General features: G+C 39.9%; 1 protein-coding gene across 1 annotated transcript in view; it reads left to right on the forward strand.

Annotated features, from left to right (window-relative positions):
• The first annotated feature begins 57 nt into the window (after positions 1-57).
• The window catches only part of LOC138106401 (eIF5-mimic protein 1), a 57,692-nt gene continuing 34,108 nt past the window's right edge, over positions 58-23,641 (forward strand). Inside the window, exons 1-2 of the mRNA XM_069006952.1 lie at positions 58-169; positions 20,262-20,326. Of these exons, the coding sequence (XP_068863053.1) occupies positions 20,269-20,326 (58 nt within the window). The 5' untranslated portion in view covers positions 58-169; positions 20,262-20,268. The remainder of the gene's footprint in view (positions 170-20,261; positions 20,327-23,641) is intronic.

Here is a 23,641-nt window from a genome sequence, read left to right on the forward strand (position 1 = left end):
GTCTCCTTCGTTCCTCCCCCCCCCGGGGAGGTGCCGGCAGTGGTGCGGGCGGGCGGAGGAGCCCGTGTGTCAATGTGTCCGTCCTTCACTCCTCCATTGTCTCCCGCCGTCGCCGTTGCTGTCGCGCTCGCTCGCCCTCCCCGCCCCGGACCGCGCAACCACCCGACAGGTGCGGCCGGGACGGGAGAGCGCCGGGCGGAAGCTGTGCCGGAGCCCCGCCGGAGCCCCGCGGCGGCGCTGCCCAGGCGACCGCGGCTGCTGTGGGGCAGCTCCGGGCGGGCGGGCGGGCGCGGCGGCCATGGCGGGGCAGGGCGGGCGGCGGCGTCACAGCCCCGGTGTCGGTGCTGGACCCCGGCTTTGGAAATGCCGCCGTTCTCGGGTTTGCGGAGCACCGGCGGCGCTGGGTCCGCTGCGGGAGGGCGGCGGTGCGGACTCTTGTGCACGCCGGCCCTTCCTTCTGTGCACTTGCTTTCTTGCCTTTTTATGGCATCGGTTGGTTGGGTGGTTGGGCTTTTTGTTGTTCGGTTTTTTTTCCAGGCAGGAAGAGCGGTTTGTTCGGCTAAAGCGGCCGAATGGAGCCGTGGTTGTGCCACGGCATCGTGTCTCCAGGAGGAAGCGGGCGTTGATGGATTTGGAGGGGAAGTAACGCGCTCGGGGTGTTCAGAGCGGTGCCTTTTGTTGGCGCCTTTCTAAAATTAAACTGTTGGTGGAAAAATAATCTTTGTTACAGATCCAACTTTCCACTATTCCAGCGGAAGCTGGGTAGGCACAGGGCACAGACGATCCTGCAGATTCTCTCCAAGGGACAGAGACTGAGGTTTAACATCCTTGATTTTTGCCTGTACCAGAGAAAAGAGCAGGACTCTGGTACTTGGTGCTTTTACCCTCCTTTGCCCTACTCTTCAATATAGATATATATATTTTTTTATTATTCTTTCTTTTAAGCAACCCGTTTTTTCCCCCCGTAACTAATTTTTGAAGGCATAGCTTTATCAGCAAGCCGAATTTTTTCTTTCCTTAATACTTGTAGCTCCTCTCAATCTTTACATATTGAAATTTCTCTTTCTAATACTAATCTTGTTCTCTGTTTTGATATCTGTTGATGACTTGTTGACTGACTTTCAGAAATGGTAAAGTCTCACTCATAGAAGAGCATGTTCTCTGAATATAGTGTATCTTCATGACTATTTGGGTAAAAAATCCAAAATATGATACAATTTTAACAAAACAGCCAAACTATGTACGTTTCCATAGTTTTAAAAATTATGGAAATATGGGGCATGCCACCATTTAGTTTTACTTGCATGAACAAGTGTAAATAAAAGAGATTGGTTTGGAGTTCAGATTATAACAGATTTCCTTGACTTCTTTTGTGGGAAACCAAAAATGCCTTGAAGGAAACACTGTTGAAGCACAAGTGCTTTTAATATTCTGATCCAGAAAAATATCGCCATGTAGTGCTAACAGAAGTATGTCACTGGCTCAACCATGAACGCTGAAATTAGGGTTTAAGTGGTCTTTTGTTGGTTCACTGCAGGTGTGAATTTTACCTGCTGTGAACAAATTTTGTGATACTACAGTGCCCTGATAATCTCTGTGGCACTGTTAAATAATGAGAGCCTTCAAGCTTCCTTTTGCATTCAAAAAAAAACCCCCAAAACCTGTCGTGCGTTCAGCATACAGAAGTATGCATGTTACATTCCTTTTATTTCATATGAGAATGTCAGTATTGCCATTGCACCCTAGATCACAGAGTGAGCAGTCAAACACAATTTTTCCTTGGCAGCCTCACTGGATCTTACTTGGTGACTAAGGCTACAGGAGTGCTCCATCTGCAAGGGTAATAAAATACTTTCAGTGCTAGTTAAAACATGTTTCTCACTCTTACCTGGCTTCTGTATGACCTTCAATCCTGTCATATGCTGATGTTTCACAATCTTCAGTTTATCCATGTGAGATCATGATGAAGTGTAATTGCCTCCATTTTATGAACATAATTTGAAGCATGGAGGCAACAGGTGGTTTTTTTTCAAGGCAGCTTAGGGAGTCAGTGTCAGGGCAGGGAACTGAAATATGAAAATGTAGGTTCTGTACCTTTGTGTCTTGCCCCTTAATGCATTTTCTTTTATCTGCTGCATCTGTTTGTTTCACATATTTAAGATGTGGGTATTACTGCTTGGTAATTAATAATTTACATTTTGGATATTACAGTGGGAGAAGGAAATGTTAACCTGACTCTGATTCAGAACATTTTTTAGATTTTAAATTATATGTGTACATATTAAGAACTCCCTATTTCCTCATCAGGTGATACATCTGATACTTGTAATTTGTGAAGCAGGAACCAGTGGTGACATTTTTCCCCAGCAGTTTGCTGGTTTTAGTGCCTGGAGGTGTGCTTGTGGGGATTTGTGATAGCTACTGTTACCAATGTATAGGTGATCCTAAGTGCCTGTGTGCAATTGTCAAGAGTAAGATTCATGCAAGAAAATAACAAGGATTTCTTTAATTAAGTAGCATTCATTTTGGGAGAATGTACAGAGCAGTAATGTTTTTCTTGGGTCAAGTTTGGGGAGAAGAGACTGCTCTATGCCTTGGAGAGTGCACCATGAAACTCTCAGTCTTTGGACATGGAAGAGAGGGAAAGGAAATGCTGGACTGGTTTCACTGTTTTCTTTCAAATGACCTGCCTTCAATTCTGTCTTGGAGGGTTGCCTGAATTCTGGCCATGTAGTCTGCAGAGGTCAAAGTTTCTGTAGTCTCTTTCAGTGCCTGGGCCTGGCACAGTCAGAAACCTGTTTGACCCAGTACATTTTATCCAGGGGAAAATAAAATAATAGGTCAAACAAGTATGCATACTTCTGTGACATATTTCCTAGCTCCCATCTCACTGGTTCACAGCTAGGGATTTCTTCAGTAAAAAGTGGTGTCTTTGTCTTTATATTTTACAGCCTAAGGTAGCTGGTAGGCTTTTTGAATTTAAGTAAATTGTGTGTATGCAGCGTCCCATGATTATAACTTTCCTGACTGCTTGAAAGAGGACCTCTTCTTTCCTGTTTTTAAACCTGCTACTTCATGGTTTTGTCCAATCCCCAGCTCCCGGTTTTGGGAGCCAATGAGAAATTGGTTCCTGTTCAACCTTGACATGCAGTCATGCCTTAACAGACCTGTGGTGTCCCCTGCCATTGTCTTTTTGCCAAGCTGAAGTCTTAGGTGTATTGAGTCATTCCTATGTAAAATCCATTTCATATGGTTGCCAAGAGTGTTTTTGTAAACTAGCTCTGTCTTCCTGCATGCCCTGGGCAATAGGAAATCTCCTTCAAGTGGAGCTGAGCCTTGCGGACAGACCCCCACTGGGTTTTGGTCCTGCTGTCTCCAATCCTTATAATTATATCCTGGCCAAAGTTAAGAGGATCTAATAGGATTATTCATTTAGATCAATTCAAGTTCATGCAAGTTCAAGGGGTTTTTATTGCTAGAAACATCCTCTGTTTTTTCCTCTTGGATCTCACAAATAGTAATCTGTGGATAAGTTACTTCCGCCCCCTCCCCCCTCCCACCAGCCCAGTTGACTGGCATTGTATAACTCTTTGATTTCTTTAGTGGTTTTATTTTATTTTAAGTGAGACATTTTTTCAACTTTCATCTGTTTCTGGATCTCAGGGCAGCCACTTGGTCTTTGTTATGATCTGTCAACATTGCTAAGGCCTGTTTTGTACCAGAGGGTAGGCTATAAGACCACAAAAGAATAACTGAAACTGGCGAGCACTGATACGTTTGAACACAAGTGGTGTCTCCACAATAGCTACACACAAGGTACTCTACTGCTGAGATGTTACTCTGAGACCTGGATGGAGATCTCCACCTACTACCAATGTGAGACCTTGCACAAAGTTAGGTTTTCTCTATACTTTGAACTTTAGAAGCAAATCCCAGGACTTGACTCTAGCTGTATCCAAAGTCTGGCAAGATGAGGCTTAACACTTGCTTCATCTTCTCTTGAATCCTGACTTGAAGGAATTTTATGTATATGGGACAGGACACCAAAGTGTTCCTCAAAGGATTGTCTGATCCAGACTATTGGATGAGCATGGTTGAGGTGAGCTCATTCAAAAGTGTTCTCCAGGAAGAAATGCAGGTCAGAGCAGTGTGAAAGTACCAGTTTGGGAGCTGAACATCCATAATGTACTCCTGTCTGGGCTTAGTAGTCTGATTTAACTTGAGTGTTGGTGGTTTGCTCCAAGACTTGATCTGATTGAGCAGAGCCAGCCTTGGTGGTTTTGCACCTAAAATATATACAGAGTAACAGCCAACTATAGAATTTTCTTTAAAGAAAAGTGATCACAAGTTTATTTGTATAGGTTCAAAGATCATTTTTGAGCATATGCTTTTATTTTTGTGTCTCTAACTGCTGTTCATGCCAGGGCAACCAGAATCTTCCCATAGGGGGGTGAGGATTAACAGTGAAAAGAAGAAATTTTGAGGTGCTCAGGTACTGTGATGATGATCATGGGCAATGTAAGTGCCTTAGATGAATGTGCATTTGTACTACCTGATTAAAAGCTTCCTTTGAAAAGGTCAGCATTGCTTTCACAACAAAATCAGATATCTGTGCCCCTTTCTCCCTTTATATACCCAGCACAGGAAAAAAAGAAATTGTTCTTTTGCAGGTTGAGTTCATATTCTCTTAATTGTTAGTTCTAGATGGTTCTAGTATGAGCAACTTGCTCAGACAATACATATTTTGGGTTTTTTTGTGTGAAGCTCTAGGTCACTGTGGTTTTATTGAATTAAAAGAAATCTAAGCTTTAAACAAATTGTTTCATGCCTATGAATTCCATGTAGGTAGGTACTTCCATTTTTTGGAAGAGATGGCATGCAAGCAGCTTTTTGCTGTTAAAGACTGAGGTGTGTTTAGTGACAGCAGAGCAATGTGTGTCAGGGTGTGCCTCAGCACCTTTGCAAGATTAAGCTCTTTCCCACTTAAGCTTTGCTAGTGGTAGCAATAACCCAGTAATGCATTAGCGCAGCTTCCCTTAAGAGTTGATTTGCAATGGCTTTTCAGATGGCTGTTTCTAAAATAAATTCAAAATTTCAGAGGTATAAAGCAAATAAAATTACATAAAGCTGCAAGGGAAATATATCTGTGTGTAGAAGGAGATTGAAAAACGGTAGCACATACAGAATTTGTACTGCTTTTGGAGATTCATGAGTGCAATACTGGGAAAAATAGTGTTAGCATTTAGTGAGTGACAGTGAAACCTTTTTTTGGTGAAGAATGGTGGAGGCACTTGGGTTAAACATTTCGTTAGATCTAATTAGTGAGTAATTTTTTTAACCTCCAGACGGGATTATTTAAACTCTGCTTACAGTCATGTGCAGATATATATATACCTGTTTGTAGGCTTAAGGTTATTGCTCAGGACAGAGGAATTAGATCATTCATTGAATGGATGTGTGCTCTTTGATTCAGATTGCTTTAGGAGACATCATCTTTTATTCCCCAGCTTATTTTCTCTCCTCATTCCTCCTGTGCAAATTCAAGAATTCCTATGTCTGTGTTGCTCATAAGGCAGTAGGCTGTCACCCACATCTGTCTCTCTGCCTGCGTGTACTGGTGAAGTAATTCCATTTTGATATTTCATGAGCAGTAAATCACCTGTGAACTGCCATGGTTGCCCATTAAACTAGATTTGATTTCTGAAATGGTTTCTTTTTCCGTGTGATCCACTACTGATTAAACATGAGTCTTCCCCTCAATTGCAAAAGTACTTACATGTTAATTTAAAATAGTAATTATCTATTCAAAGATAAATAAAATACTCAAGGATCACTCAGAGGTAATGCTGGTGTGTGAGAGGAAAATTGACAAACAGAAAAAACCTATTTTTTCTCCCTAGAGAGGAGTCTATGGAGTGCAATAATACCCTGCCGTGCCTGAAAACCCTTTTGAACTTGCCATACCATAATTCTTAAATGTAGCTGTAGATCTTGTAAGAGACTGCAAAAGTCAAAACAAAAAGCAAAATAGAGTCCAGTACCCACATGCAGTGGTGTGGTGGCCATATTTACTGCACTGTAGTGCTCTTCACCATTCTTGCATACTGTACAGCTGAGAGCAGAATGAAACACTTCAGGGTTTAACATCTTTGGTCTTCTGTATAATGTGGTTGTATAGTGCAAGCACAGTACAGGGACTCATATGTGTGTAACAATTTGCTGGTAAACCTTCCAACTTGGATCGCTGTTTGTGATGGGGATGGTTAAGTGCAAGTGGCAGCTCATGTAGATCAGATTGCAGGACTGTTCTCACTCCATCTTTAGATATGTTTTTGTTGCTAAGCTGGTTTTAATAAAGTAAAAAGCCTTCCTCACACGTGCCATATAAAACAAATAATCAATATGGAGTTACATATTTTGGTTTTTAAATTCCAGCAAGTCAGGAAAATACTTCCAGGAGGTAAATCAGTAGTAATTCCTACTCTGTCTATGAGAGCTTTTAGTTGCTGTGTGTCTAAGAGCTTTTGAAATTAGGAATGTGTTTTTTTTTCTACTATAGAAACTTCAGAGTGAATTTTAAAATTCACATAGTCCTCATACATAGGCATATTTTGGCATTCTGTATAAGGATTTGCTCTGCAAGATCTGAGCTATTCTTAGGTTGGATGGAGAAGTTTTGTGTAGAGATCACTTACAGTTTTTGCAGACTCATGGTGGCAGACAAAGATTACTGCTTTTATTCAGCCTGTAAGACGATGGATTACCTCTAGTGAGAATTAGGACTGCGGACAGACAGGTCAAGCAAAGGGAATGCTAGACACAGTCTGGGACAGAGGTTAGCCAGGGACATTGGAAGGAAGCATCTTCTGTGATGTCTTGAATCTCAACGAGTTACACCCTTCTACAATTTTTTCAACTACTGCAGGCAGAACAATTAAATATGGCTTTTGGGGTTGTATTTCCTTGTAATAACTACTGTCTTATGTGTTTTCATTAGATGTGTTTTCATGCAGAAAAGAAGTCTAAGCAGTTCAGTGGTTTGTAATTTGCTAGCTCAAGTGATCCTTTCATTTTAGGTTTTGTTTCCATAAATGAAATCCTCTAGTTGTCTAGAAATGTTTTTAAGAGAGAAGATACATTCAGCATTCAAGTTATACATTAGTCATTTTTTCTTCTGAAAAGACACGGGTGAAATCTTGGGAAGATGCTACTGAGCATTAGCAGGTACAGGGCTTGTAATTTATTTTCACTACCATTTCATTCCTTGAGTAATAGAAAATTAGAAAAACAAAGTATGTTACTTCTTTTAAATGCTTGAGGAGAAGCCAGCTTTTTAGAAGAGGGGATGGTGAGTTTCTTTTCAATCTACAACCTTTGTATGTGCCAATATTGATGTAAATTTGGTTTGAGTCTGGTTGCTGTTTTTTTCCATGTCTCTGCACCTTTCTGAAGCCTGTGTTGTTAAGACTCTTTCGTCTTGGGTCTGCTTTGACTATTTTCTTAATGTGTGGTTTCTTGTGACTTGACCTGAGGATCCCAAAACCATCAGCCAGTGCTATGGAAGCCCAGTGTTGTGCTGTTGAACACCGTATTCTGCCAAGATGCTTGTGGGTTTCTTTCCCTACATTTTGTGTGAAAAGAGGCCCCAGTCAGTGTTCCCCCAGGGCCATGTGAAGCTTTGGCTCTGCCCTTAAAATTTATCGTCCTGCCCATCAGTCTCAGCTCCCTTCTCAGCACAAGGAAACACCTACTTCTTCACTCAAGCACATGCATGAGGTCTTTTGCCAGGTTTTAACTTTGTCTGTCTTGTTTTTGTGGGGCCTTGTTAAAAGGCTTCTTGAAATAGAAAAAGTAAAGGAAGCTTGTAATTCTCTAGAAGAGCCAAGAGAAGGACTTTATTTTGTCAATTGTTTTATTCCTGTTAAAATGTTTATTGGTGTATGCTGAAAAGTGCCTTTTTCCCAATGTGCCCTGCCTTCAGTATGTCAATTTGCATTGCTGTTGTGCCTCCAAGATTCCAAGATTATGATGACAGTGAACTGGTTGTTTGGTGATTTACACTGCTAAATCGTCAAGGCTTCAGACTCTACGGCCTCTCCTGTGAGGATTCTTGAACTTCTATCTGTGAGCAGTTCCCAGCTCACTGAAGCTAAATGTGTGAAACCAAAGCATTTCATGGATAGCCTGTTTGATGCTAGGATTAGTTTAGTATCTTAGTGCCCTCCCTAAGCTGTATTTTGTTGAAGTATAGGAAGGCCTCATTGTGTCCCCATTTTCCTTTGTCCTGTCAGTTTAAACAATTGTTGACCTTTTTAGTAGGTATCAGCACTGCAAAAGCAGTGTTATGGTATGAGGAGACAACATAAAGTCTTTTAAAGCTCAGGGAGAGCAAGGTGTTGGTGACTGGGGACAAGGACTGAAGGCCATGTTCCCCATTTATTATTTTCGACATACTTGTTACATTTTTTTTGTAATCCCACAATAAATTACTTAATTTATCTTGAAAACTAGGCTATGAAATTACTGAATAAAGTACTTTAATTCATGCTCCTTACAACTGGTTAATAAAGGCTCATATCAACATATTCTTATCTGAAATACCAACTTTATTTTTGAAGCATTGTCAAGAATAGCAAAAAAATACCAGTTATTGCAAAGCCCCCAGTTGAGAGCTATGTTGAATATCTGCTCTCTTCTGTTTTAGATTTGAAAAAAAATTGATTTAGGTTGTCACTTCTCCTACCTTTGCATTTTTATCCTCCCTTAGCAAAGAACATATGCTAGCTTTTCTAGTTATTCAGTTCTACAGGGTGTATCAAATTCTCTAGGCAGAGCAACATTTGAGGTGGGGTACAAATGTTTTGGTTTGCATGGCCTTCAGCAGTCAGTTCACTGACTTGGGGAGTTTGGCTGTATCCATGACTGAACAGCTCTACATTCTAGGATTTAGCTAGGTTAACTGCCATGTCCTTCTGAAGCCTCAGAGGGACCAGCCAAGCCTTTCATTGTTGCTTCCAGAAAGAAAAAAAATCCTTTAGCTGTCTCATTAGTAAACCTTTTAAATTCTTCATAGTTTGCATCTTCATAGGAAGTGAGTTGTAGAAATCTAACGTAGCTTTTACTGGTGTTGTCGCTCTCTTGTACATATGTATGTATGCATACACCTATAGATACACATCCTGTGGAATCCTTATTAGGTTATCTGCAGAAGCAGGTTGCTGATACTGGTCTTTCCAGTGCATCAAAAATGATGCTGTAAACAAGAAAATAGTTTTCCCTGTTAATAGTGTCAAATATCATTGTGCCAAGCTGATATAGGCCAAACAACCACAAAGTGGATGCATGCTTTCTCTGAAGGAAACAAGGCTATCTTGGCATAGTGCTGCTTTATGCCCTTTAAAAAAGATACTAAACATATTCTGGTTAGAAATCCATAACTCCTGCAGTAATGCTTGGCTTCTGAAACTGGGTTGGGAGTGGGTGGATGGCTGTGGTCTGATGCTGAAACTATGCTCTCAGCATATTTGTGGTACGCTGATTTTGAAACTTCTCAGCCAGTAATTAAAGTTCTGTGAATTATATCAGAAAGATAAACAAGCAGGTCTACTGAATTATCTATAGAACTGAATAGTATACAAATACTAATTGCCTTATTGTTAATTTTGGGTGGGTAACTAAATTCTTAACTCTGCCTGAGATGTTTATATCTCTCAGCTATAGACTTTTACACAGATGGCCAATCTGCAGGTGTGAAGTTTGATCTGATTCAGATACCTAAAAAGTGCCTTAAATCTGAAGCCGTGAAGCTGTTCACCCACCTCACTCTAAGATGGGCAAGCAGGATATTTTAGATAAGCTATTTTCTGGGAGTGTTTATGTTTCTCCTTATGGTGAAAATAGGCAAGAATTTCAGGGTCAGACTTAGGGGTCATCATTCATTTTTAAAGGCAGGTCAAACACACCCCATGTTTGGGTTCTGACAGTTGGCTGTTTAGTCAAGAAAAGTCAATAGGGGTTTTGGCTTAGCTGTTTGCCTTCTAAAATGATTGACAGTGAAATAGGGAGTGATCCTCGCAACCAATAGTATCAATTAAATTGCTGGGGTTTGCATTGAACTGAGCTGACTGACAGCTCTCTTGTGCTTCCATTACCAGTGCGTGAGCACAAAGCACTGCAGTGTATTCAGCACTGCCTGCTGCCTCTGTGGTGGAGTGGGGTAAAATATTATGTACCTGCTCTGGTCTACATCTGGGTGAAACAGATGTCTCAGTAACTTCTACTAGCTTCTTGTAATGTGATTAAGCTGTTAGGAGATTATGCTAATACTGGAAAATAGATACAAATTAGTGACACAACAGGCTACTTGCTCTATTTCTTTTCTACCTTGGGTGATTTATATTGTTGCTTTATTTGACTTCCTTTTATGGCAATGTTTCTTCCTTCTGAGATTTTGGCCACCTGTATATATAAATGTATTTTTGACAACCAAGTTTTCATCTGATTGCAATTATGATCAAAATTGCATATAATTACCACTTTTTGAGAAGCAAAACTTTAAAAGCATTCATAAAGCAATTGATTGCAGTGCTGTGTTTATAGATAGACTGTGAATTACTTGGATTCAGTTTGATGTATTTCAAAGTCTCCTGAATATGGATTACCAACAAAGACATATTCTTGGTTTTATGCATTTATATTTTCAGGTAAGTCTTGCATTTAGTGTCATTTATCTTTAGATATAGCATGGAAGAAGATTAAGAAACGCAAACTTGAGCTGTCAAAATTGAGAGAAGATGCAGTGCTTTGAGAATATTCAGGACTGTGTCTGTGTATGATATTCCAAAGTACGGGAAGCTTTGCCAGACATGATTGCTTGGCATTTGAGCTTTTGGTTACCAAACCAAAGCTGATCTCGCAGTTCTGATGCGTGAATAGTGTTGGAGTCCAATACTCTCTGACCAGCATTTTTTAGATACTCCATATGTGGAGGGTATGATGTTTAATATCTAATTTCCTCACCTGAAGATAGTTGATGTTACATGGGATTTCTCATCTAGCAGAGTAATACAAATTATCCTGAAAATGTCATACAATTTTAAATTACGCATAACAAAGTAAAGCAATTGCAATACACAGTTCAATCACAATACCAATGTGATTTCCATTGCCAGTCTTGACAGTATTCTCTGTGGGAGTCCCCAGTTTTTGGGAAGAAATATGTAGCTTGAATGACAATATGTCTCAAAGACTTTTTGTTTTCATCACTGAAGACAACTAGTTTGAATGTTTTCCCTCATCTTACAAGAAGCAACCTAAAGTCCTCCTGCAAAATTAGTAATACCACAAGTTGAGCCAGGATAGTCCTCTTGGGATTTTTGTTTACTTCTCCTCCTAACCTGACCTTACTCAGGTGCCACCAAGCTCTCAGTGCTGTTGTTGTAATACTCTTAAGTGGAGTGTGCTGTCATGGGTGAGTAATGCTTGTCTTGTGTGTTTGTGGATGTAAGAGACAGCCTTCTCATATCAAAGCTTGGTTTACTGGGAGAAATTTGCCTTAGGTCTATAGTCTCATCTCTGGAAGTGGCTTGTAGTGTTGGTATGTGAGAAAAGAAACACAAAGAGAAGAAAAAAAATAAAGTTGAGGGAGGAGAATGTGGTGGCATAAAAATATAGATAGAAGGGAGCGCTATATTTCTTTCTTTTATGTCCTGTCAAACTTGCAGCAATTTTGAAGTGTAGAAGCTTGTATCATTCATGTGTTTAATAGCCCTTGATAGACTCTTCTTCCAAGAATTAATCTAAGAGCTTTCAGGCTTCCACATAGAGGTGAAGAAATGCTGTTCTGAAGTAAGGCTGAGAGTGCCGGTATGGGAGCTGCCAAGCAGGGGGTAGGATAGCAAGTGACTGCTCAGTCTGTAATAGTTATTTTTCTGACTCACCTAGTGTAACAGTTGATTGTGTAGGCACCCCATGTGTGGCCTTTAGGTTTTTTTTCCTCAACAAGTAACTTGGATGTGAATCAGTATCTATTGCCATAGAATTATCTTAGCTTGATCTGAGAGGAATTGTACCCATCATTGCCTAGAAAATAACTGTGTGCATGTTGAAGCAGTCCAAGCATTGACTGCTTCTATTCCCTGCTCCAGGAATTTATTTACCAAAACTAGTATGTTCTGTCAAAATGTTCACCTGCTCTGAGGAGGAAGCAGCAACTGCAGGGAATATGGGACTGCTTTTGGGATGCAGAGTGACACAAGTCAGTTGCAGACTCCTTTTTTTGTTCAAGTGAATACTGCTAACATCGGAATCTGTGCTAGCTGGTATGTTTGGAATGCTAGATCTGGTGCAAAGCCTTGTGTTTTCACTGCTGGCCCTTTGTACCAGAAAGATCAGAATTCAGATGTCTGGAAGCTGATTCACTTCCCTCAGGTAAAAAACCATGTGTTCATCTTGGTGAACTTTTTGCACATGCTTTGAAGAAATAATTAGGGAGTTCTGAATTGAAACTTGCTTCAAAATGCTTAAAGCAGTTGTTCTATTAAAATCAAGGCCTTCACCGATTGCAGGTGTGTAGGAGGTGCTGGCTATTAATACATCCCTCTCCCATTACTGTATTTAATTCATGAAATAATAAACTGTTAGCAACTGGGGGGCATTGCTTTCTGGAGAATGCACAGATTTTATTTATTTTTTTTTATTTTTAACCTTAGCCCCTTGGTTTATTCGTTTTCAAGTGCTGCAGTGCTTTGTCCTGGAGTCATTAGTGATGTCCAGTGCTTTTGCTGCTTCTCAGAGCTTTAAGGTAGCAAGAAGAATGGAAGATGCACATCTTCTGATTTTATTGTTGATACTGAAATTGCATGTGTAGGGTTAACATTGTAAAAACTTTCAGTGGGCTGATACATTAAAAAAAAACAGAAGCAGGGTGGAGTTCAACAGAGGAGTGGTACTCTACATGAGAAAGCTGATCTTCCTGCCTTCATTACTGTACTGTTATTGGGTTGTCTTGTGTCTTACAAGCTTCATTCCTGGCAATGAAGCCTCTCTGGTATTTTTTTTAACACATTTTTTTTTTCTAAATACCTGTATGTATTGGTTTATTAGAGACCTGGTTCAAGGGAACCCTATAAAGTAACTCCATTAATGATTTCTTGCAAATGTGCTGTAAAGAGTGGCTACAGCAATTCTCCCCCAAACAGTAATGAAGGATTGAGCTAAATTGCTGCAGTACCTTTACAGTCGTGTTTTTGCAGAATTTCAGCTACACCATTTTTCCTGGAACAAAATCATCTCTATGGCAATTGCTAAGACAGTTGTGTTTTTCAGGATGATCAGGACATCCAAAGTCTCCAAATTCAAGAACCCTGTTTTAGCATTTACACAGTCCATTGAAGGTGGTGTCTTGTGTGAGGAAAAAACTTTGTTAGCTTTGGAAGAATTCTGTCTTCCACTTGTTTTTTCAGTTCACCTGACCCCGATCTCTGCCTGATCCTTTTTATCCCCTTCTTTTCCTAAGAGGTTTTCCTGATGGCAAGGTATGGAACCTTGGAGTTGGATGACTAGCTATTACCTTAAAATGAATGTTAATTGGATATGAATTGATCTGTAGCAACATACCATCTCCATTATCTCAGCCTACTCCAGTTAAGAGTACAGCACCTGAGAGAGCTCTCAACAGTGAGGAAAACTCCTGCTAATATGTTGTTCTTAAAGAATTACATCTAATTCCTCCTCTTTAGTTGCTGGTACAAATGTTGTTATTGAGAGACAACATTTTGTGTGTGTCAACCTGAGTGTGTGATTTAATTTTCTTGACTTGTATTTCTACCTGTCAATTATTAAGAATTTTTTACTCTTTTTTTTCTTTTTTTCACTGACTGTTCCATGACTCATGCATTTTTTATATGGCTCCTGATGACACAACAGAGAAGTCCATTATCTCGGTGCTTCAGTTTACAGTTCTCTTGACATTGTGAAGTGCATTGAAAGTGCTTCAGTAGTGTTACTCATCTGAGCCACTTCTGTAGAAAATCATGGGTTAGTGACCTAAGAAATACCCACTCTCCTGAAATAAGTGCAGTGAGGTGGATCTCTAATGCAGTGTGTGATTGTACATTCATTGGTGGCAGTGGGAACTGGGGTTTTTGTGAAAAAACTGGGGGTTTTCAAGAAACATCTTCCTGTGCATCCCAGTTTAGCTGTTAGGTGATGTGATTTATGGTGCAGACTTCAGTGAGTCTGTCTTCTCATTTTTTTTGGGTTTAGCATCATAGAATTGTTTGTGTTGGAAAAGATCTGTACTATTGAGTCCAACCATTAACCCGGCACAGCCACCACTAAACCACGTCCTTAAGTGCCGTCTGCATGTCTACCAAGTCCATCTACAAGTGATTTAAATACTTCCAGGGATAGTGACTTTACCACTTCCCTGGGCAGTCTATTCCAATGTTTCACAATGCTGTAAGTGAAGAAAATTTTCCTACTACCCAGTCTAAACCTCTCCCAATGTAACATGAGGCCATTTCCTCTTGTCTTGCCGCTGATTACTTGGAAGAGACCAGCCCCACCTGGCTATGGCCTCCTTTCAGGTGGCTTCAAAGAGCAGTAAGGTCTTCCCTTTCCCCTCCTTCTTCTCCAGAATAACTTCACAGGCTGCATGCCCAATTCGTGCCTGGAGAATCTTGCATGAGCACAGGTTTTTATTATTTATTTAATGCATGGTAAGTTTCATTTTCATCAGGTATTCATTTCTACTTGCTGCAGAATTAAATCAATTTCACTTGTTTCATCTCTTTATTTGCCCTCTCCCACTAGGCATGCTAATAAAGGACAAGTACTTTTATTGAAGTACATATATTTTTTACTGTGGACCAGCACTGTTCTGTGATTAAAAAATAAACATTTAAAAAAATTTAAGTGCCTTGAGAGCTTTTAGAAGGCTCTTTTGGGAAAGCCAGGTCATGTGGATTAGCAATATTCGTATTTCATGTAAACATTAAAACCTCATGTTGACTGTATTTACCCTGCACATCCTTACGTTACTGTTTTGTCCCTGCATGTTGCCCTTGAGGCTGTAAAATCAGGAAAGGGGTTTTAATGTGTCAAGAGCCTGGCTCTGGCTTTACTGTTCCTAATGGATGTCACCTTTGGGTTAAAGGTTTCATAAACATTGTAACTGTGCTGGTGCCTCTGTGGGCAAGTCTGCAAGATAAACCTGGTTGCCAGTACTGGGCGTCCTGGTGAATTGTGCTGTAGTTGAATTTACAGACCTCCAGCTTATTAGTCACTTCTTAAAACAATACCTATGTTTTAGGAACAAAGGGCACAGTGTCCCGGTGGAAAGTGGGAAGCCTGATGAGGATTTGGTGAGAACCAGTGGCTGCATTGCATCCGCTCTTGTTTTCTTTTCCCCTTACATTGCTCTGTTCCTCTCTACTGGTAATGATTTGTAAGTTTTCCACCTGCAGATTTTGTTAGTTCATAATTTAGCTGTCTGCTGCCTTTCCAGAGAGCTGAGACAGCTGCTGGTTGCGTGCTGACATGTTTCCTCTCTGGCAAAAGTGCAAGGGCAGCTCTTCCTCTATGCTGCTCAAGTTCTGTAATTTGCATTTAATATAACTTCTTGGCTTGCTGCTGAAAGAAGTGGAAAACCCTCTTTACCCTAAGTCTGGAACAGTAACTGTGAGAGAATGAAAACACCCAATAACATTGCTGGATAAAAAAGACCCAGTAAAGCCTTTTAATGTCCTGGATATTCTTTGGGGTGAAAAAAAAGATTGCCCTTGATATGTGGGTTGGGATGTTTCCTTCATAGCAACTCTCTCCATCTATGCTTCTATGTTATTTGCCTTTGAGATGAGTGCCCCTGTCTTACATGGTATCTCAGCAAGAGAAGGAGATGGAAATAATTCCTGCCAAGCATCTGTTCCTGTGAAAGCTGGTGGTGCTGTGTTGGTGGTATTCTGGCAGCTCTCTCCATCTCCCTGTCAGTCAAACGCTGTCGGCGCCAGTCCCCACAGCAGCAGCAGCAGCCTGTGGAGCAGTGCTGCCGACCCCGCCTCCTCCAGTGGGCTGCCCAAAGGGTCACTGCCTGCCCTGTGGGCTGTATTTAGTGCCCTGCACACAGAGCCGTAAAATCTTGATAGTTTTTATTAAAACGTTCTTTTTCTTATGTTGTCTGGCATTGATTCCCTTCTCTCTGTAACTAGGGCAGTGAAGTTCCGCTGCTGTGAAGCAACTGTTCGCAGATTCATCTGAGCATGTTAATTTTTGAAGAATCTCAGATGATTCTGTTATTTTGGTTAAAAGTGTAAAATGATGCTTAGAAAAATAGTGTTGCTTTGAATAAAGGTTTTCAGTATTTTTTTTTTTCAATTTAAGCAATATGGTTCCAAGAACAAATGGTAGAAATTTCAGCCTTACCAAGGCTTTAAATAATTCAGGAGTTAATCATCATAAGAATTTCCCTGTGGTATGGATAAAAGACTGCATTTTTCTAACTTATTAAGCAAGTTCATACTTGCTGAAGCGGTGAAGTAACTTTTACTTCATCTGTTGCAGGTTTTATAAATTAATTTTCTTAATTAATGCTGGATTTATTAATTAAAACTCTTACAGTTTTTATTAATTGTGTGAGAAGGATTGGTTGATTAGAGGAACTGCTGTATAATATGTGTCTGGATATCTACAACTGTAGATGTCCCTCAGTTTTAACTGTTTAGGGTCTTTAGCAAGAAAATGAGGAGCAGCTATAGAGAAAGCTTAGCTCTAGGACTTCAAGCAGTCTCAGGAGAATATGCCAACTCACCAATTTATGAATTTTTAAAGTATGGATCTGTTTTATACAAGCCTGTTAACAAGAGTGGGAGTGGAATTTGGTAAACTTTAAAGTCATGCATTTTTTAAATTTTTCTGATGAATTTTGTAGTTGCAAGTTAGTAATTAGCAGGCTTAGACATTTTGTGGTTTATATGGAAAATGAACCCATTGTGGAGTGTGGTGCTAGGTTCTGTACTGCTCTGACATCTGCTTGAGTATTGAGCAGTAAATCGAGAATAATGCCATTGCTGAGTCTCTCCCATCTTCTGGTGAAGAGTGGAATCTGTGAAGGGAGTGAGCTGTCATTTCCATATCTCTTGCTTGCTTTCCTGTGAAAATCCATGAATCTTGGAGGATGTTGGGCTGCAAGGTACAAGTTTGACCGGTGGTTTGGGTTTTCTTTTGGAGGCTATTTCCTTCTTACCCATACCTGTCTTAAGATCCTTACTCCACTGAAACCATTACAACTTCTCTAGCAGCTGTTTCAGAATTTGCCATTGACTTTGAGCTGCCCAGGTGCTGTACCTTTCAAAAAGAATGTATATAACAGTTAAAGGTCTTCTGTGATTTCAGAGTTTTACAGCTACCTGACACCTGAGAGGCAGTCAAATGTGCTGTGCAAGTTTATATGCTGCCACCCTGAATTAAGCCTTCAGCCACCACTTTTGTGCTGTTGTTAGTTTCTTCTTGATAAAAAACAGTTTTTGCATTGCATTCACTTTTGTACATTTTAAACTGTTATCCAGGCACCTCTTGTGGTAGCAACAGCACTTTAAAATCTCATTTTCAGGAGCTGATGCCATTCTGGACTGTTGTATAGATCACTGGGTTGGTTTTGCTCAGTCTCAAGATGCAGTTTCTTAATGAAAGATCCTGGGCACGGCTTGAGGCAATAACTTATAAAGCCAGACCCTCACTCGAGCAGATTAAAGCACAGTACATTTAAAGCTAAATATAGAAGAAGGCATATCCTGTGTTCCTAGTAATTAACTATTCAAGAGTCTCTTCAGTTGAACTGAACTTCTAGTCATTAAATCTGCTACAAGTTGTGAGTCCTGCTTTAACTGGTTTTTTTTAAAGTTTTTTCCCAGCTGTCTTAAAGGACATCTTTTATGTTCACAGGGAACAGTTAAAAGTCCACAGCTGAGCTTCAGGTGCATGCAAGCTTTTTTGCAGCTTAAAAGTACACTGCATCAAAGGAAAGAAGTCTGGTGTGAGAAAATTAGCATATGCATTTCTGTCTTTTATAGAAACTGGGAAACTGTACCAGTGTGCTGGGTTGAAGGCTTTTGTGTGTTCCTTAAGGAAGTGGCACTGTCAACCCCAGCCTGATGGCTTGTTTGTGCTCTGGAAGAGCTGTGGAAAGCAGATTAATTCCTACAGTTCTTACCTGATGTGTGGCTCGCTTGACCCTTTCTTTGCAAACCTCATGGGCTTCTCTTGCAATCTCTTGAAATGAACATTTTTAGACTCAAAACAAGGTGTAAGGTCTCCAGGCAAAACAAGAACAAATCAAAAATACCTGAGTGTTATAGATCATTCTCTTTACAAATAACTGAAGGTCAGAAAGACAAAGCAGATGACTATGTCAAATCTAGCCAGTCACTGGCTAGAGGCTATAGCGGCTGTTGCTTATCCCTGTAGACTGCTAGATTATCTGCCTAATTAACTTGTAAAGTACCTTCTGTTCCTTTAACACTGAGCTGTCTCATCGGGGAAAGAGCCTTAGGAGCTTTGCTGTGAAGGCACTTTTGGATCCTACAGCACTTAGAAAACTCCCATGATATCATGGTTTGCCATGTTTAACTCTCTTCGCAGATGAGCAAATAGTTTTTCCAGAAGGCTGTTGCAGTTGTTTCAAAAAGCTTCTTGGTCTGTTACAACTGCAGCTTTAAATCTCAGTGATGATGAGTGTGAATCTCAGTTGAACTGCTTGTTGCATATTTGTGTTTTTATGACTTACAGGAAGCAAACCCCGTCTTGACTCTGAACTTTACTGGCTATTTCCAGTTCATCTGCCTGCATGCACAGTTTTTGACTGTGAATAAGTGGTAAACCTAGACTAGAAAGCAGTGGTTTGCCAAGTAAAACATTTGAAATGTTGCAAAAGTGGCCAGCTAGGGATGCTGCCACTAGAAGTCTGGTGAATGTGAATGTATTGTATAGCTGGATCATTGTTAGGAGAGTTAAGTGAACTTCCAGTAGTAGAGAAGGCACTGCTTGGATAGCAACGTGTGGTTGATGGCTTCTTTCTCAGCCATGGGGCTTGAATTTATTTTCATTTGTGGTAGGAAGCATGTTGGCAAATCTGTCTACTTCTAAACTAGACCTGCAGAGTCCACAATGAGGAAATAAAATATTACAGATTTTTGTAAAACTAAAGTTATTAGCAGAACATGCTCAAAGTCTTGCATGAGAAGGCCTTATTTTGGACAAGCAAATAATATGTAACAGTGACCTAATGGCCTGCAGGGTGTGAAGTAGGTGGTCTCCAAGTCTCAGGGCTGGCACATGCTGTGGGCTGGACAGGGGGATGACCTGTGGTGATTCCTACATGCTTCAAAGCTTCCTCTTACTTGCTGTTGTTTGCATTCACCTCTTGGTTTAGCTGCTCTTTGGGTAAGCTGCATTTTGTGTGGTGCAACTGATTATATCCAAAGCTTAAAAATAGTTGGGTTTTTTTTAGATAAAATGGCATTAATACAGTATCACTTCACAATTTTTGTGCCACCATGTGTTGAGATTTGCTGTAAAGTAATACAAGTCCAGTATTTTTTGCTGTTGTATGATGTGCCATGTAGGTCCTTCACTCTGTATTTATGCACAAAGTTGATGGGGCGAGGTATTTGTTTATCTTCTATTATTTTGATGACACCCACATGCTTTTCAGAACAAAAAGTTACTAAGATACAGTGATGCTTGTAAGAAACATTTGATTAGAATTTGATGGTTAAAGCAGTATCTTTGTGGTTAGATCACAAAGCTTTGTCTGGAGCTGGACAGCATGTAACCCTGGGCATCTGTCTGCCTGCTGAACATGCCAGAGGGTGAGACCTGTGCCATGCTGAGCCTCACCAGGATGGTTCCCAGTCCTCTGCTTTAGTGGCTTTTGTGTTCCCAGCATCCCCATGAGCTGTGTGGGCTCTGCCCCAGGAGTAAGGGCAGTGACTTCATCACCATTTGGTTTTGAACCTTCACTGTTTTTTACAGAGATGCCAACAGCCAGGTTTTAAGAGAAACACATCTCATTGAAGTTATCCTTGGATTGCATTGCTCTTCATCTTAAAGATAATATGAATTACTCTTTGAATATGTGTTAAGAACTTTCTTTACCTTTCACATGTTGGGATCTTGCTACACCGAGTCTTTATTTTGCCTTTAGATTAAACTGTTGTCTGTAAATGCTAGAGTATAAATATTTTTCCCTTTTTTTCTTTCTCCAGAAATTTTATGAATAAGAATCAGAAGCCGGTGCTAACAGGCCAGCGGTTCAAAACTAGGAAGAGGGGTAGGTTGCATTACATTTTTTGCTTTATTTTCCTCTTTGTTAAAATGACTAGAAATAGAGCAGGTGGAATAGTTGAAAGTTCAGCTAAAGGGTTTTTCTCCCCTTCTTTTCAGCCATGTTAAGATTGAAGATGTTACTGTTAACTAAGCTCTATGAATTCTTTTATTTTCACTATATATCCTACGACCTTATTTAAAATTCAGGTTTAATTAGCTATGAAGTCTTGTGGAAGCTTCAGTTAAAGATTAGATGCTAAATGAATTTATAGTATATTTACATCTGATGAAGAAAACTTGCTAGATTTTTGGTTTGGGTGTTTCTTAAAATGTCCTTTTCAACTACGAAAGCAAAATAGGAGCTTTTATTTAAAAGTTGTGTAAAGAAAATTATCTGGACTTTTTTGTTTTGGTTTTCATTTTTATTTCTTTGACTCAAATCAATACCATGCCTTTAAGTGAACCTTTCATATCAAAAAAGGAATTTTCTCACCTGCCTTCTCCATGAGATGGTCAGATCATCTCACTGGCCCTGCTTTCGGGTCAGAAGGAGGTCAGAAACTCCCTTTTCCACAAATATTTATTTCTCCTGGGTTGGCGTAGTCTTTTTTTTAATTGTTAAAATAAAACAATTATGTGAGTCATATTGTACTCATTGTGATACTCATTTTCTGTAAACATGACCAGCAGTTTGTTTCATTAAGTACAGTACAGCATCAATTTTTAAGGAAAGCTGAGTGGTGCTGATTGTACTGACCAGCCAGGTATTCTGGCACAGCAGGTGCTCACTCATACTAAGAATCCATTTGTTGTGGTTTAGGTGGCTGGGATGAATGCCCAACAGTTTGAGGCAGAGAGACAAAACATATGTAATTAATTATTTTATTCCCTTCCTGCTCCCCCACCAAAAAAACAAAAACAGAAGTCTGGTTTGTAAAAAGAAGGATCTGATTTTTTGCTGGTATAATAGTAGATTATTACAGCAGGCACAGGTGGGATTCCTATCTGTCATGACAGAGACTTTTCCCATCTTGACTTTCCTGTTTCTGATCAAAAGTTAACACCTTGTCTAAATGTCTTGTGACAGAAAATGTAAATCAGAGCATCTTCTTAGTGTGTATGAGAGAAACAAAGAGTTGGTAAACTTTCTCAGAAAATTTCAAATTCTATCACAAGTCTGAAGAGCTGAATGATCAGTGTCTACAGATCTAGGATGATCACGAAGCTTAGATAGGAATTGCAAAATAATTTGTTTTCAGTTATGTTAAAAAGCAGTGCCATCTTTCTCTTGTTTTTCCTCCCTTGCACCCAGCACTCCTTCAATTTGTTTCACTGGTACAGTCTCTTCAATGCAAAATGTCTTTCCTATAGTGCACGTACAGCATTTGTAAGGATAACTAATTAAAAAAGAAACCAGTATTGTTTGTAGTTAAATGTCATGGTGCTCCAGTAATTAGTGGGATTAACTTTCTATCAGCATGGTTGAGAGTGTTGTGCAGTGGGAGCTATACACTGCATTAACTCACAACCATATAGACACAGCCAGAGGAGTGGAATTAACAATCCCCAAAGAAATCCGTCTGTCAGATCAGCCAGTAAAAGCACTCACACATGCACACTGCTGGATTGATCCTATATATTTTTCAGTCTAGGTCAGTCAGTTATGGTTATATATGTTATTTGATAAACTTGTCTTAGAAAATGTTCTTTCTCTCTCATAGAGACTTTCATGTTATGTTTTCCACTGGGTTTGGCATAGTCTGTCCTAATACAGATTTGGTCTTTGACTCCTATTTAATACAAGCAATAATTAGAATAAGTAAAGATATTTGATTTGTAATTCTTGTCTATCCCTTGGATTTCTGTTTGCAGTGATTGGAAGTAGCCCTGAGTAACTCATTGACTACATGGATGAAGGAAATGACATGGAGGGTGGTCTGAAAGATTGGTTGGGATTTTTCTTTTGAGAGAGGTTACTTAAATGGGATTGTGGATATTAAGTGGCTTTAATATAGAAATTTTAGCATGCAAACATTTTTGTACTCAAAGCATAAAATCTCTTCTTCAAACGTGGTCATCCTGATTGCCTTAATATTTTAATATCCTGCTTAGAAATTTGTAGATACTTGTTTCTTTCTAGAGGCAGAGTGCCTGAGGAGGAGAAATGGCTTCCAAGTATGTTTATTCCCTTATGTTCCCATATACTTTTGTATCATAGCAGTGTCACAGGTTGTTATGTCTTTGCCTTAAGACTAAAAGATACTATTAGGGTTTTTTTTATTCTGAGTTTCAGTATATGAGGGAGTCCTGAAATGTCACCCAGGTAGGACAGAGTGCAGTAGCTGTGGTTTGACCGTGACATTTCAGTTTTCTGAGACTGTTCTGTGGTAACAGGCAGGCATGTAGGGGGTCTGAAACATGCATTTGCTGGGGACAGTGAGCTGCTTGTTTTTACCCATTTGTGTCCCATGGTACTCCTTTTTCCCTTCTGCAGATGCCTGGAGCTCTGCCGTCTCAGCGAGGTGTGGCACTGCTGTCAGTCATCTAATAAAATTAATTGCCTGTGTGAGCTCTTATCACTGGTCAGCTAGCTGCAACTAATCGTGGGTTGTGAACAACTTCTGAGCTTTCAGAGAGCAAAAAAGAATAATACAGTGGTTTTTAATTTAAAGTTTGAAAGTGTGGTTAATGTCTAAAATATCTTTGAGAGAGGACCGTGAAGAAGGAGCTTGTAAATCTCACTAAGCCTTGCCTGCAGCATATATAGTGGCAGACATTCAAATCACTGTGAAAAGATTTGAAGGAAGAAAAATGATGCTGTTAAGGGAAGAACATTCCAAGGGAAGGAAGCATCTCACAGTTCCTGTCAATCTAGGCAAATAAAATAGTTTGGTTAGTTTTTTTTGGTATGACCTCTGTACCTTTAGAATATTCCTTTTTCAGTGAGGGTCAGCAGTAGTTGGTGTCTGGCCAGTACTTGTGTTTATGGAGCAGATACATGAGATGTGGACTGCATTGACTGAATGCATGCATGCAAAGGAATGTCTTTGTGTCTTCTGAAATGGAAGAGGGAAAATTAGAGTAGTAAAAGTGCCAGTAGGTAGTAAGGCAAATTTATGTATCCAGACAGTTGACAAATACCTACAGGACAAAAAGCTTCCCAAAGCATTGACAGGATCAAATAATGCACACTGAAGTAAGTTGACAGGCAATACCTGATACCTAGGTTCATTCCCATGGAATACATAATATAGGGTTAATAAAAGCTTAAAAAATGGTGCAAAATAAGCTAAGCGAAATGCTGCATAGTACTTGCAGG

Source organism: Aphelocoma coerulescens, chromosome 2, assembly GCF_041296385.1.
Source record: "Aphelocoma coerulescens isolate FSJ_1873_10779 chromosome 2, UR_Acoe_1.0, whole genome shotgun sequence".
Classification (NCBI taxonomy): domain Eukaryota; kingdom Metazoa; phylum Chordata; class Aves; order Passeriformes; family Corvidae; genus Aphelocoma; species Aphelocoma coerulescens.